Below are 17,912 nucleotides of genomic sequence, written 5' to 3'. Positions count from 1 at the left end.
GCTGAACCAGACATGAACGTTGTAGAAAGCGAGCTTGCGGTCAACATCTTACTAGAACACCTGCAGTATTTTCACAGAAACAGTCGGTAGGTACATTTCAGAGAAAAACCACCAGCTTCTGCCTAGTAACAGAAAGGTCAAGCAACCCTTAGGCATAGCGCAGGCATAATTAAGTTAATGAATATTAAAGGACGCACCTCTGCATAGATAATGCCTCGTTTGCATGAACATACAATCCATGTACGAGAGGGAGGGGACATGTGAAAGAGATATGTAAAAGTTGTACCGGAATTGTGCACTTCACTCAATCAAAGGTGAAGGCAGGGCTTTTGTGGTGGTGGGGGGGGAGGAAATGCTTGTGTTTAAAATGCTGTGTAACCCTGTGTTCGGGGAACCTTTGATTTGAGAGAAAGGTTCCACTTGCTTTCCTGCAGGTAAAGCTTGTTTAAAAAAAACCCTGACTCTGGTGGTCTGCCTCTATCATTTCAATTATTGGGGTGTCAAAAATTGTACCCTACATCCTGATCAGTTTTCTGGGGTTGCAAGACTAATGGATTGCTAATTTAACCTAATCAAAATGAAAACAATACTGCTTGATGAGCCACCTGGGTTTGGGGTGCAGGAAAGTAGTAGTAGAAGCCAGGGCTTCCTGTTATGAAGGAAATGTGAGAAGGGAAGATGAGATCAGATGGATGAGATTAGGGTTTGAGATGGAAAGAAGGTACTCTGAGGCAAGGCAGGTCCATTGTCCAGAGTATGCAGAGGGGGGGGGGGAGGTTGCAGCTGTCAAGGGAAGATCTCATGGGCTTTTCCCAGGGTCATATCCTAGGCATCATACAGGCCTGCCCGGCCTGGCTTCCATCTTTATGTTCACATGCGTCAAGTTGCCTGGTGCATGGACTCCTGGGGCACCCTTGTGGAGTCCACGGATGGTTGAAATGTCCCCTCCTGATGGACAGGGGGTCGGCATACTTACAAGAGGTGGCCAAAATTGGAAGGCATTTTCTTTATATTGAATTTTGCTCTGTTAAGGTGGGTTTCTTTTTACATTGTGGCACAAGTTAATATCAGAACACTTTTCCCCTCTTGTTTATTTCTAGACACACAACAGCAAGATCATTCAACTGGTCGTGTGCAACTTGGCTTGTCACAAGGCTGGATTCTAGGGAGGCCTCACATGAAATGTTTTTCCCGTGTCTTTTGATTTCTTTTTTTGAAGTAAGTGCAATAAATTTGGCTTTTTAAATAATAGATATCATTATTAGACCCAGCATTTTAAATTTAGACTCCAGTGGCACCTTTAAGACCGACAAAGGTTTATTCAAGGTATGAGTTTTCGTGTGCACGCACGCTTTATCAAAGACATTAGAAGAAGAAGAAGAGATTGGATTTATACCCCGCCCTTCACTACCCAAAGGAGTCTCAGAGCGGCTTACAAACTCCTTTCCCTTCCCCTCCCCACAACAGACACCCTGTGAGGTGGGTGGGGCTGAGAGAACTCTGACACAAACTGCTCTTTTTCAAGGACAGCTGTGCCAGAGCTTGTGACTGACCCAAGGTCACATCAGCAGGTGCAAGTGGAGGAGTGGGGAATCAAACCCGGTTCTCCCAGATTAGAGTCCGCACACTTAACCACGACACCAAACTGGCTCTCTGGGTTCAGACTCAAGAGCCAGAGAATGAACAGAAAATTAACATGTAACTTGATGATGTTCAAGATATGCAAAGTGACACTAAAGAGCAAGTTAAGGTGGGTCTTAAAGATGCCACTGGACTCTCAATTCCTTCTACTGCTTCAGAACAACCCGGCTGACCATCTGGAAGCATTTTAAATTATTATTGAAATATTATTTTCTTCCTTAACAGCATTCCTGTTTTGGTCCTATATCTACTTGTGTGTATTGTCTTTTAAGTGTAAAAGGAGCCTATTTGTACCTTAGAATCATAGAGTTGGAAGGGACCTCCAGGGTCATCTAGCGACCCCCTCCGCGACCCCCTCTGAAGAAGGCCCAGTTGGGTCGAAACACATTAGGTCATTATTGTTTTCTCCTGGACATATGTCACTTTTTACCATATTATGAGGCTTGTGTTGAGCTCTGATATGCTTCTAATGCCTTTGTAATAAATACATGCATTTTTAAATGTACAATTAGTTCATATTTCATTTTAGCTTTTGTCCCTGCATTTGCTCTCACACATTAGCCAACCAGTTCCTGCGGAGGGCCAACAACAGTGCAAAGAGGCTGAGGCCTTCTCCTGAGGTTGCCTCCTGGCTCTGGGATTCAGAGGATTAGTGCCTCTGCATGTGGAGGTTCCCCCCAGTCACCAGAGCTAGTAGCCATTGATGAGTTTATCCTCCATGTTTTTTATCAGATCCCCTTTGAAAGCTGTCTGCGCCTGTGGCCATCACTACATCCTCTGGCAGCAAATTCCACATTTTAAACTACTACGCTCCTCTCAATATTGTCCTGAGTGTTTTATGCAGCCATCGTGGTCCCGACCGGAGGCTCTCCACACCACTCCGGAAGCAAAAAGCAGTTTCAACAAAGCCAAGGATTTCTTCCCCCACCCTGGCAGACACTGCAGCCAGCAACAGAGGCTTCTGTGCCATGAAAAACCTTCGCCCACCCATGTCAACACTGCTGGTCTCTCCTGAAAGGGACAGAGAAAGGGCCTTTTTCTCCAAGTCCATTGGAAACCCTGAGAGATACCTGGAACTGCACATGCCCGGGGATGGAGGTGGAGAGAGCAGGGCTCCGACTTCTCCTGTTGGGTCAGCAGCTGCCTTCTCCTACTAATCTCCACCTGGATCAGGGATGCCAACCTCCAGGCAAGGCCAGGAGACCTCCCAGAATCACAACCAATCTCCAGCGAACAGAGATCAGTTCCCCTGGAGAAAACGGCTGCTTTGCAGAGTGGGCTGGAGGGCAATGTATCCTACGGAGGTCCTGCCCCTCCCCCAGGCTCCACCCCCCAAACCTCCAGGAGTGGTTAAGTGCACGGACTCTAATCTGGGAGAACCGGGTTTGATTCCCCACTCCTCCACTTGCACCTGGCTGGATGACCTTGGACAAGCCATAGTTCTGTCAGAACTGTTCTCTCAAGGACAGTTCTGGAAAGAGCTCTCTCAGCCCCACTGACCTCACAGGGTGTCTGTGGTGGGAAGGGGAAGGGAAAGGAGTTTGTAAGCCGCGCTGAGACACCTTTGGGTAGTTAAGGGTGGGGTATAAAGCCAATCTCTTCTTCTTCTTCCCTGGGCAAACCCTGCCCAGCAACCATAACTGGAGCGCCCTGATTTTCCCGATCGGCCAAATATTTCTCTTGGCAGCTAATTGCAGGGTTTGGGGCAAGAGATGGCTGGGAGGGTGCTGCCTCTCTGGCTGGCGGGCAGCTGCCCTTCTGCTGGGGGGGGGTAGCTGCTTGTGAGCACCCCATGTGCAAAAGAGGGTGGGGCTCATTCCTTGCCCAGGTTGCCTCCATGGAAGCCAGAAGTGGAGGTAGACTTTGGGATCTCCATCCTAAGGGGGCTCGTTGGGGGTGTTTTTAGGGTGGGTTGGGTGCTGAGGCCTCCCCTAGCAAAGCCTTTGAGGCTGGGCAGGATCCTTCCCAGGCCTGGAGGTGCATCCCGTGTTCGCTCGGAGAACGTTACGTTGCCCTGCTGCGTGCAAAGGCCACCCATGTCTCTCTGGTCGTGTGTCCATTTTCCTGCGTGTTCTCACTGCGGAGCATTCAGGTGGGCACCCCTGTTGTTCTGGAGCAACAGGACAGCATTTGAGTCCAGTGGCACCTTTCAGACCAGCCACGTTTAATTCTGGGTATACACACTTTCCTGTGCATGCTGGCTTCTTCCCCGCTTAGCATAATTTTTGTTTAAAACGTTGCTATGCCCCCTTTCCACCCATAGGGGTCACTGCATTTAACTTGGGAAGTTCTGGAACCACCACCACCACCACCCCTTGGAAAGGCAACCTGTAGCTGGAGAGCCAGGTGTGCGACTACGGGGAGGGAGGGTACTTCATTTTCCCAGGGATATCTGAAACCTAGGTTAGGGGACACGCAGCTGCCATTCTGAGGAGGGTCAAACTCTGCAGAAGGCAGCTTCATGTGTCTGTTCAGTTCCTGGTGGGCGTTTCACCCAAGGTGTGATGGAGGTGGCTTGCAATGAATCGCTCCATGCCTGTTGTTCGGGGGGGGAGGGGAGATGAAGAAGCTGAGGAGGGCCAGTTGTCATCGTGCTCTGCTGATGGGCTTCTTGGCAGCATCTGACATGATAGAGGTTTACAAAAGTATGCATGGGATAGGGATGCTAGCAAAAGAAGGGGTTTTCTTCCTTTCTCACAATACAAGAACTCATGGGCACTCCGTGAAAATAAGGAGCAGGCGGCTTAGAACAGAGAAAAGGAACTCTTTCTTCACCCAAAGTGTCATGAACACGTGGAATTCACTGCTGCATGAAGTGGTGGCAGCTACAAGCATTGACAGCTTCAAGAGGAGATTGGAGAAACATATAGAGCAGAGGAGCATCAGTGACTCTGAGCCACAGGGTACGGATGGAACACTATCTCGGTAAGTGATGCTCTGTATTCTTGGTGCTGGGGGGGGGGGGTCACAGGGGGAGGGCTTCTGTAGCTCTGGCCCCACTGGTGGACCTCCTGAGGGCACCTAGGTTTTGGGCTCAGTGTGACACAGAGTGTTGGACTGGATGGGCCATTGGCCTGATCCAACATGGCTTCTCTTATGTTCTTATGTCTGGGGCAGTGATGCTCTCTTGGTGTTTGGGGAGCAAGAGTGGAAGGGCTTCTGGCGTTCTGGCCCCGCTGGTGGACCTCCTGAGGGCCCCTGGGTTTTGGCCTCTGTGTGACACACAGTGTTGGACTGGATGGGTCATTGGCCTCACAACATGTTTACCCTCACAACATGTTACCCTCACAACAATCTCGGGAGGTAGGCTGGGCTGAGACGACGCCACGCATGTCTGACACTCACACGCCAGAAAGCCAGCCACAGCGGTAGATGGACTGCCTTTTAGCCCCTAAAGACATGAGAAAGTGCAGGACAGGGAAACCAAGGGAGCTCTCCCTCCGGTGTTTTCCCCACGGCCACCCCACCTCCAAGGGAGCTGTGCACAAACACCGCAACACACACAAGCACACAAACTCTAGCCCAGCTTTCCCAAGTCACTAATGACGGCAGGACCAAAGGCGCCTGTCAGGTAGCCCTGCCATAGATCTGGAATGTGGAGGGGTGCCCTCCTTCTCGTTCTCAGCTCTTTCCTGCTCAGCAACAGTGCCACTATCTTCTGCTTGACCTTGTAGTTATTCCAGCTTCAGTTTACACGGCTGGGAAAGTCAACGCCTTTTCTGCTATGCCCACTGGCTTTGCAGCGCGCACAAAATATATCCATTGGCTCATCCATACAGGGGGAATGTTTGATTTCACTATAAGTCAGAGGCCCTGGTATTACTGGCCATTCCTGACACAAACTGTACACGTGTTCTTTAGTACTGTATCCACTAATAAACAGCTATCTTCTTATGACGCCCTGTGTGTTGTGACCTGACTAAGGAGCCTGACAGCGCCCCGCTGAATACTTATTCCTCATGGGGTCTTGTTTGGACCAAGGACAATCCCTCTGTCGTTCTCAGGCGCTGAACTCATATAGCCACCTGGGAGCCCTCGGGGGTCTCACCGAGCCCTGGTCCTTTGTTGAGGCTCTTTAGCTTCTGGGTTCCCTTTGAGGATGTAAGTGGTGTTCAGCAAATACCCCTGACACAACAGATTAAACACCGCCTCTGCATTTATTCAGCCGTTCAATGAATAGTACTTGCTAAGCAGGAATCATGCTCAAAATAGCAAACAACAACAACCCAACCACTTGTGCTGGGTAGAGGCCGAGTCCCGGAATCACTAAATTCTTGCAGGCTTCCCTCTGTGTGGGGTAATCTTAGAACTTGACTTTCTCACCCGGAGGTTTAAGAAAGAGAGTCCATTCTGACTGGAACAGTCCTTGGTATTCTGGCTAGAAGTCACCGAGGCCTCGACCTGGGTATTCTCTGGTATCGCCGCCGTCCTAATAGTTAGCATGATTGAGGTTTATAAGATTATGCATGGGATAGAGCAGGTCGAGAAAGAGGTACTTTTCTCCCTTTCTCACAATACAAGAACTCGTGGGCACTCAATGAAATTGCTGAGCAGTCGGGTTAGAACAGATAAAAGGAAGCACTTCTCCCAAAGAGTGATTAACACTTGGAATTCACTGCCACAGGAGGTGGTGGTGGCTACAAGCACAGAAGGCCTCAAGAGGTCCATCCGCAGAGGTCCATCTGTGGCTCTTAGCCACAAGGTATAGATAGGAACTCTCGGTCTGGGGCAAGTGATGCTCTGTATTCTTGGTGCTGGCGGGGGCAACAGTGGGGGGGCTTCTAGTGTCCTGGCCCCACTGCTGGACCTCCTGATGGCACCTGGTATTTTTGGCCACTGTGTGACAAAGTGTTGGACTAGATGGGCCGTTGGCCTGATCCAACATTGGCATCTCTGATGTTCTTATGTTATGATCCTCAGGTGTCACAAACATGCTCCATTGGAGGGGAATATCTGAGTGCTCATGACTTAAGGCGGCCATGCACTGGTAGCTGTCCAGTTAGCTAGCCAATCTTTTTCCCACCCCCTAAAAAGGGAGAGTTCTAGCCAGAATTAATTCTCCAAACAGAAGCATAAAGAGAAATGGACGTAATGAGGTCTTTTAAGATTATATTTAAAAATAGCAGGAAAGAGAGAACAAGCATGAAGAGGAAAATGAAAGCCGTCTCTCTCTCAGGCACTCATTTGGAGGGAAGTTCTCTGCCTCCCTCCAGAATTGACCCTCTCTTTGGAAACTGAAGTCCATGCACAATCTCCAGTCATCAAGGATCGTTTTGGCTTCTGAGATGGCAAATGGTGCATGAACAATCCCAGCACAGCCAGGCTGTCTGCCACTGAAAAGAGGCACCTATACCTGACACTGATAGGTGACTCCAAGACACTGGATCCAACAGCCACCGATAGCTGTTTTAATCAAAGCACAGTCCACGGACCAGCCAATTCACAGAGAAGCTGAAGAAGGGTGTTAGAATGTGTGGGTTTCCAAAGGCTCTCGGTGTTTATTTATTAAATACTAATATCCTACATTTCTTCTTGGTTCAAGGGGGCTTTGAATGATGGTTTTCATTGAGGATGTTTAACTAAGATCAAACAAGAAGCCCCAAATCCCTCCCCCCTCCCCTCTTAAAAGACACCTGCTATTCACCCCCCCCCCCCCCCAAAAAAAAAGCCCCGGCAATTAAAGACTGGGATCATGGCCACACAACGGTACAGAGAAATGACAATCCATGTACAAAATAACTACTAGTAAAAGTAAAATTTTTTCAAAGACTATGTTTAAATATTGTACTGAATACAGTATATACTAGGTCCAGGTCTCCTTATTACAATACCAATATGAACGAATACACAACACTCTAATACAGGGATGTCGAACTCATTTGTTACAAGGAGACTTTGTGGGGCCAGGCCATGCGTGTCATAGAATGTAATGCCAGGTAGCAGAGATATAAACTTTATAAAAGATACAAACACAATGAAAGATATTATTTTTTTTACTTGAAGAAGAAGAGGAGGAGGAGGAGATTATACCCCACCTTTCACTACCCAAAGGAGTCTCAGAGCGGCTTACAAACTCCTTTCCCTCCCCACAACAGACACCCTGTGAGGTGGGTGGGGCTGAGAGAGCTCTGACAGGAACTGTTCTTTTTCAAGGACAGCTCTGACAGAACTAAGGCTTGCTCAAGGTCATCCAGCAGGTGCAAGTGGGAGTGGGGAATCAAACCCGGTTCTCCCAGATTAGAATCCACGCACTTAACCACTAAATCAGACTGGTGTATGCTTAAAACTCTTGTAATAAATTTAATAGTCTTTCATAACTGACAGCTCCCAAACCTCCCCTCCCTTAAAAGACACCTGTCTAAAATGGAAAGGTGGGGGAATAGTGGGATTTGGCAATGCAATTTTAAATAATAAAACATTAAGAAAAAGCACAGGGATCACAGCAGAAACTAAATATATATATAAGCTAAAATATAAAATGCTCTAAGCCTAGAAACATAAAATGGCTGGGCACTGCAAGCTTCTCCCCTTCCCCCAAGGTATACTCAGCATAGCAGTGGCTCTCCAGTGTAATGTCCCCCTTTGGCTGTGGGTTCCCAGGTTAGAATACTCACTAAGGCACCTGTTCTCAGGTACATTCGGCAGAGACAAGCTGGCTCAAAACATCAACTGTGTATTTGCAAGGAAACAACTCCAGCAAGCAACAGCTTCAGCCACTGAAATACATTGCAGCACAAAGCTGCAAAGAAAATGTGGAATATATTTTCCACTCATATCTCTGTGGAATGGATTTCCCATTAAGGTCTCTGGGCCCAGAGAGACTACTCTGAGACTGCAATGACAGCCACCAGAGTGAAATGACAGTCCCTTGGAGTAGCAGAAACATTCTGGGATTGGAATGAGGGCCCCCAGAGTGGAATTCCATTCCCAGAATGCTGCTGCTGCTACTCCCAGGGGCTGTCATTCCACACTGCACCCTGTCATTCCAGTCCTGGAATACAGATTCTATTGCTAGGGACTGTCATTCCAGTCCCAGAGCACGTCTGTTTCTATTGCGGGAAACAGTCCCAGAGCAGACTATCTAGGTTCAGAGACCTTAAACGAAATATTCATTCCATATTTTCTTTGTGACTTAGGATGGAGGGAGCTGGGAACTTCAGAAGCCTCAAGCTTCAAAGGGTGAGGACAGAAGGGGGTAAGAAAAGAGTTGTGGGGCTGATTAAAGCCATGGGAGGGCCGCTTCTGGCCCACGGGCCTTAGGTTTGGCACCCCTGCTCTAATACTTCATACAAACAATCCAACACAGGAATGAGTCCATCTCGAAAAGATTCAAACACAAAGTCCCCCATAATTATTCTGATATCCAAAGGAAGATAATCCGTTAGTACGCTCCAAACTTCTCCAAAAGGATCCTCCTTTCACCTCCTAAATCAGGATGTGTCTCTCATGTGTTTTCAAAGTGGATATAGTGTTCTTACTAGATGACTCCATGAACTCTCAGAATTAGTCCTCGATTCCACAGTTGTAACCAATGAACCAACACAGAAGAAGTCTCTCTCAAAAGAACACACACCATTTTATACACACATACTCATATACAGAATCAGCCGATAGATAATGTCTACCAAAGCATACCTCACAGTATCACTTGTAGAGATACAATCTATAGGAAAAATGTTTACAATGAAACATATATCACGGAACTCCAAAAACCCATAATAGTCATTATAAAACTGAAGATGTCTAAAGATGTTTTAGAGTTAAACTTAATTGATCCAATCCTAACCAAATAAGATGTTTCTAAGTATAGTTTAATGTTAGGTAGTGCTAACCCTCCTCTTTTTTCTCATTTGGTACTACATTAAATCTAATTCTTAGTTGTTTGCCATTCCATATAAATGTATTCATTTATTTCTGTCAGTTCATCGGAGTCTTTGTATATTAATTGGTATCAAATGAAAATCTTTTATGGCAAACCATTCATTTTTACTGCAGGGATTCTTCCCAGCCATGATCATTTTAGTTAGGGCCATCTTTCAAAATATTTTTGTATCTTCATCCAAATTAACGTTGGTTTGATTGAGGCTTTTCCTCTGTTAAAGGAGCTATTCAGGTTTATCTGTTGGAGTCTGAAGGCCGGAAAGGCGAGGCACGCTTTCTGCCTCTCTGGTGGGTTACCGTGTTACTCTGTAGAAGCAGAGCAGAATTCAAGTCCAGGAGGTCATTCAAGACCATGCAAATTTTCCAGGGTTTAAGTTCTCAGTGAGTTAAAGCTCACTTTCTCAGAAAGGCCATTCTCTCTCTGAACACGGGAAGGGGGTTGCCAAAAAGGGCCATAAGGTCTGATGGATCTTCGTTCTCATTTCTGCCTGACCAAATGAGCTTTGACCTGTGGAAGCCCTGGGAAATTTCCTTGGTCTTTCCGATGCTACCTCTCCACCTTTCTATTTCCTTTCGGAAGTCCTTTTGCCTTATTAGAGTGGTGAGAATGGAGCTGGGTCTGCTTGGAAGCAAACAGGGGCATGTGGCCTTCTTTCACTCTGCTGGGCCCTGACTCTGAGCATTCAAGAGGTTTCTCCCCTGTGTGGGTTCTTTGATGCTTTTGAAGATTGCCTCTCTGACTGAATTTCTTTCCACACTCTGAGCATTCAAATGTTTTCTCCCCTGTGTGGGTACTTTGGTGCTGTTGAAGAGTGGTATTCCGAATGAATCTCTTTCCACACACTGGGCATTCAAAAGGTTTCTCTCCTGTATGGGTTTTTTGATGATATTCAAGACTGCCATACAGATGGAATCTCTTTCCACACTCTGAGCATTCAAAAGGTTTCTCCCCTGTGTGGGTTCTTTGATGCCCGTGAAGATTGTAACTGCTACTGAATCTCTTTCCACACACTGAGCATTCAAAAGGTTTCTCTCCTGTGTGGGTTCTTTGGTGCAGTTGAAGACTGGAACTCCGACGGAATCTCTTTCCACAGTCTGAGCATTCAAAAGGTTTCTCCCCTGTGTGGGTTCTTTGATGCTTTTGAAGACTTGAGTTCTGACTGAATCTCTTTCCACAGTCTGAGCATTCAAAAGGTTTCTCCCCTGTGTGGGTTCTTTGGTGCAGTTGAAGACTGGAACTCCGACTGAATCTCTTTCCACACTCTGAGCATTCAAAAGGTTTCTCCCCTGTGTGGGTCCTTTGATGATATTGAAGAGTTCCACTCTGACTGCATCTCTTCCCACAGTCTGAGCAGTCAAAAGGTTTTTCCCCTCTGTGGGTCCTCTGATGCTGATGAAGATTGCCACTCTGACTGAATCTTTTTCCACAAACTGCGCATTCAAAAGGTTTCTCCCCTGTGTAGGTTCTTTGATGCTCCTGAAGACTGGCACTCTGACTGAATCTTTTTCCACAAACTGCGCATTCAAAAGGTTTCTCCCCTGTGTGGATTCTTTGATGCTTTTGAAGATTGCTACTCTGACTGAATCTTTTTCCACAAACTGCGCATTCAAAAGGTTTCTCCCCTGTGTGGGTTCTTTGATGCTCTTGAAGACTGCCACTCTGAATGAATCTCTTTCCACATTCTGAGCATTTAAAAGGTTTCTCCCCTGTGTGGGTTCTTTGATGCTTTTGAAGATCACCACTCTTACTGAATCTCTTTCCACACTCTGAGCATTGAAAAGGTTTCTCCTGTCTGTGGATTCTTTGATGCTGATGACGTTGAAGACTGTCACCCCGACCAAATCTCTTTCCACAGACCGAGCATTCAAAAGGTTTCTCTCCTGTGTGGGTGCTGTGATGCTTTTGAAGACTGTCACTCTGACTGAACCTCTTTCCACACTCGGAGCATTCAAAAGGTTTCTCCCCTGTGTGGGTTCTTTGGTGCTTTTGAAGATTGCCACTCTGACTGAATCTTTTCCCACACTCTGAGCATTGAAAAGGTTTCTCCCCTGTGTGGGTTCTTTGATGCTCTTGAAGAATGCCACTCCTACTGAATCTCTTTCCACACTCTGAGCATTCAAAAGGTTTCTCCCCTGAGTGGCTTCTTCGGTGCTTTTGTAGACTGGAATTCATACTGAATTTCTTTCCGCACTCTGAACATTCAAAAAGCTTCTGTGCTGCGTGTATTTTTTGGTGTGCAAGAAGCTGTGGTCTGTATCTGAAGTCCTTTCCACAGTAATGGCATTTACATGCCTTCATTATAATGTGGTTTGGAAAACATACATTACCCTTTCTTCCATTGGAGAATGTCATTTTGCTCTTGGAACAGATAAATGGCTTCACTCCTGAATGAGTCCATCGGAGATGGTTGCGGACTGGGATTTCATGGAAGCCCCCTTCTTGGCGAGGAATAGACTTAACCCGCCTCTTCACCATACAGCCTCCTTCCTGCTCCTGTGGTCCATCTCTAGTCCCAAAGTTTCGTTCAGCCTGTTCATTCTTTGCTTTTTCCAAAGAGAACCACTGAAATTCCGCAACTGACTCTTCGATATCTCCTGCTGGAATAAAGAGAGAGATCCAATCACGACTCACATAAGGAGCCAAGCCACCCATCAGGAACTCATAAGAACATAAGAGATGCTAATGTTGGATCAGGCCAAAGGCCCATCCAGTCCAACACTCTGTATCACACAGTGGCCAGAAATACCAGTGCCATCAGGAGGTCCACCAGTGGGGCCAGGACATTAGAAGCCCTCCCACTGTTGACCCCCCCAAGCACCAAGATGACAGAGCATCACTTGCCCCAGAGTCCCTATCTATACCTTGTGACTAATAGCCACTGATGGACCTCTGCTCCATATGCTTATCTAATTCCCTTTTGAAGCCGTCCATGCTTGTAGCCGCCACCACTTCCTGTGGCAGTGAATTCCAAGTGTTAATTACTCTTTGGGTGAAGAAGTACTTCCTCTTATCCATTCTAACCCGACCGCTCAGCAATTTCATGGAGTGCCCACGAGTTCTTGTATTGTGAGAAAGGGAGAAAAGTACCTCTTTCTCTACCTGCTCTTTCCCATGCATAATCTTATAAACCTCAATCATGTCACCCCTCAGTCGTCGTTTCTCCAAGCTAAAGAGCCCTAAGCGCCTTAACCTTTCCTCATAGGGAAAGTGTTCCAACCCCTTTATCATTCGAGTTGCCCTTTTCTGCACTTTTCCCAAAGCTATAATATCCTTTTTAAGGTGTGGTGACCAGAATTGCACACAGTATTCCAAATGAGGTCGCACCATTGATTTATATAGGGGCATTATGATATTGGCTGATCTGTTTTCAATACCCTTCCTAATAATCCCCAGCATAGCATTGGCCTTCTTTATTGCAGTCACACACTGTCTTGACTCCTGATTAATGAGTGTGCATTTTAACTTCTGAGCAGCTGGTCAGAACTTTTCACTGGCCAGCCTTTCCAGTAGAGCTTTTTCTATATGGTGATTCTCCCCCCCACCTCCACAAAACTCCCAAAATGTTCTTTAAGGGAAAAGCTGGCAAACATCTGTTTCTCTGCCCTTCCCATTTGCCTTGTCATGCAGATCTTTTGATGATGAAATAGAAAAAATGATTGTTAATTTCTAGTCCTGGGACTGTACGGAGTATCCATCCAGGTGTGATGAGTGAGAAGAGGAGCTGGTCTTCAGACTCCAATAACACGTGTCTGCTGGGGTAGGAGAGAAGTCAGGACCTCACCAAGCAAACCACCACAGTTCTAAGGGGAGTCCCATAGGAATACCAGCTGTTGGGGGAGAGAGGGAGGGGGGGCCTGGAGATATTCAACTGGCCACGGTAGGAAAAGGCTGATGGGCGTCTGACTTGTTCAGCAAAGCTGTTCTTAAGCAAATACCTCATCTTTCCCTGGGATATCTGGTATTTAAGGACAGTGCAGCCCTAAAGGGACCAGTTTGGTGTAGTGGTTAGGAGCACAGACTCTAATCTGGGAGAACCAGGTTTGATTCCCCACTCCTGCACATGCCACTGCTGGTATGACCTTGGGTCAGTCACAAGTTCTTTCAGAGCTGTGCTCTCAATGACGGTTCTTGAGAGACTCTCTCAGCCCCACCCACCTCACAGGGTGTCTGTTGTGGGGAGGGGAAGGGAAAGGCGTTTGTCAGCCGCTCTGGGACTCCTTGGGGTAGTGAAGGGCGGGGTATAAATCCAATTTCCTCTTCTTCTTCCAAAAGAGCCACAACTGAGCTCAGCCCCAGGAAGAATTACCAAGATTCAGGCCCCAAAAGGCTTCCCTCCTTACCCAGAGGGCTTTATCATTCTAGGGCTCTTTTTGTAGCAGGTACTCATTTGCATATTAAGCGACACACCCCTAATGTAGCCAATCCTCCAAGAGCTTACAGTACCTCCTGTAAGAAGAGCTGTGTAAGCTCTTGGAGGATTGGCTACATTAGGGGTGTGTGGCCTAATATGCAAAGGAGTTCCTGCTACAAAAAGAGCCATAACCCAACTAAGAGTTTGTCAGAAGTGAAGCAGAAATACACCATGGCCATTCTTTGCCCATTCCCTTGACATAATGATGAAGGATACTCACTCGTAGCCAGTTCACTCAGGAAGGAAATAATCTGTTGAGATCCTCTTGAGAAACTCTCCAGCCCTTCGTCTGTCTCCACTGCAGTGTCTCGCACATCCGTGCCTTCTTTGGGAGAGACAGAAATGAGGAGGAAGAGTGACCCAAGGCCTTTGTCTGTCTCCACCTCAGGCCGTGACACCCACCCTGCCTCTCACGCTGGCCACAGCATTGGCCGAAGTTGCTTCTGGATCCAACATTGGCTTCTCTTATGTTTTTATGTTCTTACTAGCAGTAAAGCTCATTGTAAAAACAATACAAAGAGCTCTAGAAAGATATTTCTGCTTTGCAGCATGCCTCAGGTTTTTGGCTTCCTGATTTCTGTGTGTCTGGTCCCATCCTCTATCTCCGCTTGTGTGTGTATCCACTGGCTTTTTTGTGATAACTTGGGCTGCCCCCCCCCCTCTGCTACACGGACAGCTGTTTACTTGGCAATTTTTATTTCCATTCTGGAAAGTGTTGCCTCAGTAAACTTGGCTTGGAGGCTAAAGACGGTGGGTTTTGTCCCCTGAAGGAAACAATCAATGTCTGGCAAGAAGAGCGAAGGCATTAGCTGTGTTCACTGGAGCGAAGCAACCGTCTTCTGAAGAAAGTTTTCGCGGGTGCCGCTTCTGTGGTTGAGACTCGGGGAACACAGCCAGTGGATAGGGACAGTTTCTGAGTGACACATCATGGAGCCAACTGATTTATGGACATGTGGAATGTTCAGAAAATGCCACCCCACTATTCAATTATATATAAGGAGAGATGTGTGTTAAGTACAGGGCCAGGCTCCACAATGACATACTGTCTGCGATATTTTGATTCACACATAATCACAATGGCAGCACTTCACACCTTTGGCACCTAAGAAAGATGCTTACCCAAAGAGGCCACAATCCCATAGTTCTCCAGCATGACTTCCCAGTAGAGCGCTCTTTGGCCCGGATCCAGCAGGGCCCATTCTGCCATGGTAAAATACACGGCCACCTCCTCAAAGGAAGCTGAAACCTAAAAGAAAAAGCAGACTTCCTCATCAGAGATCGGGCCAGGCAAGACTGCATTCAGGAAACGGGCATTCTGGTGGGGTAGAGGACAGACAGCTTGGCTGGGGGTCAAGGGCGTGGCATTCAGAGGCTCTCTTGCTCGGACACCAGAGAAGCCACGGCAGGAGCAAAGGCCCCCCTGAGAAAGGAGGGGGAACTCAGGCGGTCCCCTGCTCATCTCCCCTACCTGGACTGCAGGGGCAGCAGCCGTTTCCACTCCTCCACAAAGATGACGACTCAACACCATCTCTTCACTGCCTGGGAGGGAGAGAACGTTGGAAGAAAGGGTCTGAGCCAAGACTTCGTATTTTCGTTGCTTGTATCCTGCTTCATGCACCCTGGTTCCCACAGCTATGAAACCTTGCCCTGTCTACACTCAACAAAACGTGTAACAATTCTGAGTCAACTTGAGGGAGAGGTGGAAGGGAAGCACCAGGTTCCTATAAGCCTCACCGGTGTGTGTGTGTGTGTGTGTGTGTGTGTGTGTGCAAACTGCGACGTGAAATTTATTGTGTGTGGACTCCAAAGCTCAGAACGGTGACAGCATCCCTGCTCGATCAGACCAAAGGCCCAGGTGCATCATTCTCCTGCTGGCTGGGCCCTCCCATGCTCCTTTGAGTTCAGCCTTCCGGGGGGCGGGGAGAAATGAGGTCGAACGATACATCACAATCACACCTGTCTAAAACCCCAGAGGTGACATTAGAACACCTGAGAACTCGAGGGTAATAGCAAGCGGTTTCCAGAGTGCCTGCTGATGCTCTGATGTCACGTCTAGATTGTCAGCAGGATGAGACCTCACTGTGACATCACATCCACCCCTGGCCCCACCTCCAAAGCCCCCAGGGGTGCCCTGTCAACTTTTCGTTTTCGAGGTGCCCTGAATCCATCTAACAGAAGGTATGTGCGATAGGAATTATTATTATTATTATTTGGTATTTTTAATAAGTTGTGTGTGTGTGTGCACCAGGAAGTCATGGCGACCTCTGGTGACTGACCCCTACTGGGGGCCTGGAAGGTATTTAGAGAGGTGGCCGAATAAAGCCTGCCCCAGCCTACCAACTCTGGTATCTCAAGGAGGTCTCCTGTTCAAGTACTTGCTAGAGTTGACCTTCCCTTAGCTTCTGAGATCTGACTTACCTGGGCTATCCAGGTCAGGACGTGAGATAGGAATATTTACGTTAACACGTGGAATACAGGAAGTAGTGGTACCTACAAGCCTAGACAGCTTCAAGAGTATTTGATAAACATCTGGAGCAGAGGTGCATGAGTGGGTATTAGCCACAAAGATTTACTTTACTACCCTCTATGTGTAGGGTAGTGATTCCCTGTATTCTTGGTGCTTGTGGGGCAAAACGGGAGGGGTTTAGGAGCTCTGGCCCCCCTGGTGGACCTCTTGATGGCACCTGGGTTTGGGCCACTGTGTGACACAGAGTCTTGGATCGGAGGAGCCATTGGCCTGATCCAACATGGCTTCTCTCATATCCTCCTGTGTTCCTATGAGAAAGGAATTTCCCGCCATGAATCTGTATAATCCCCCTTTCAAGTGAGTGGCCACCAATACGTCCCATGGCACTGAGTCTCAGCAGTCCACTCTGTGTCGATGTGCAGAAATATTTCTTTTATCTCCTGTCCTGAACCTTCTATCCAAAAACTTCACAAAATGCCCGAATCTGGGCCCAAGGCACCCTTACCACGTGAGAGGGCATCTTGAGAACGCTCCTGGGCCTGCGCCTTCTGATCCTCCTCCCAAGGAGATCCTTTCTTCTCAGGGAACTTCACTTCCATCTTCACAGATGGTCCCCACATTTGGAACTGCATAAAGGGATACAGGTAAGAGGAGGAAGGCTAAAGCCAGTCTGGTGTAGTGGTTAGGAGCATGGACTCTAATCTGGAAAAACCAGGTTTGATTCCCCACTCCTGCACATTTAGCTGCTGGTGGGACCTTGGGTCAGTCATAAGTTCTCTCAGAGCTGTTCTCTCAAGGGCAGTCCTCAAGAGAGCTCTATCAGCCCCACCTCCCTCGCAGGGTGTCTGTTGCGGGGTGGGGAAGGGAAAGGAGATTGTGAGCTGCTCTGAGACTCCTTCAGGTAGTGAAAGGCAGGGTATAAATCCAATCTCTCCTTCTTCTAAAGACCAAGGAGACGGATCTTGCCTCTGCTGATCCTCATCGCTGCATCGATCAACTGAGCTGCTTCAACCACAGCGGCAAGAATCAGGGTTGTGGGTTTTCATCAGCCCCAGTGAAGTGTCTGGAGGGACACATATCGGGCACGGAGGCCTTAGGCTAAGGTCGAAGGTCACAGCTTGAATGGACGGCATGAAGCTCCCTCACCCGCTCTTCACAAAACCAAAAGAAGACCCACGGTAAGTAGGAAATACCAAAAATCAGCAAATACCGTGCTACAGACAGTTATAAAATATCTCAAATAATGTTTATATAGTCTCCAGGTGGTGGCTGGAGATCTCCTCAGATTTCAGTGGGTCTCCAGCAGTGCTCCTCCTAAGCTGCGGAGTCCTGTGAGCAAAGATTCCACTTGGTGAGCTCCTGGCATTAAAGGTGTGCCTGAGCGATTTGGCTACGACATCAATTAGCTTGCTCTGGAGCGTCCTTCCTGAGCTAAGGCAAAAAGGTGTGAGCTGGAGGCTAAAAAACAGTGAGCTAGTTCACACTCACTCAGCTGAGAGGGAACACTGCCT

At 47.6% G+C, this 17,912-nt stretch overlaps 1 protein-coding gene across 1 annotated transcript in view; it reads right to left on the bottom strand.

Annotated features, from left to right (window-relative positions):
- LOC107115679 overlaps positions 1 to 17,912 on the bottom strand; it is an 87,143-nt gene that overhangs the window by 67,089 nt on the left and 2,142 nt on the right. Inside the window, exons 2-5 of the mRNA XM_015417435.1 lie at positions 16,907 to 17,027; positions 14,155 to 14,259; positions 11,451 to 11,739; positions 10,271 to 11,276 (exon numbers count right to left, since the gene is read on the bottom strand). Of these exons, the coding sequence (XP_015272921.1) occupies positions 10,271 to 11,276; positions 11,451 to 11,739; positions 14,155 to 14,259; positions 16,907 to 17,027 (1,521 nt within the window). The remainder of the gene's footprint in view (positions 1 to 10,270; positions 11,277 to 11,450; positions 11,740 to 14,154; positions 14,260 to 16,906; positions 17,028 to 17,912) is intronic.

The sequence above is a fragment of the Gekko japonicus genome, unplaced genomic scaffold (assembly GCF_001447785.1).
Source record: "Gekko japonicus isolate JY-2015 unplaced genomic scaffold, Gekko_japonicus_V1.1 scaffold2712, whole genome shotgun sequence".
NCBI lineage: Eukaryota > Metazoa > Chordata > Lepidosauria > Squamata > Gekkonidae > Gekko > Gekko japonicus.
The sequence above is the reverse complement of the archived record's forward strand: the minus strand, read 5'-3'. Positions and strand labels throughout refer to the sequence as shown.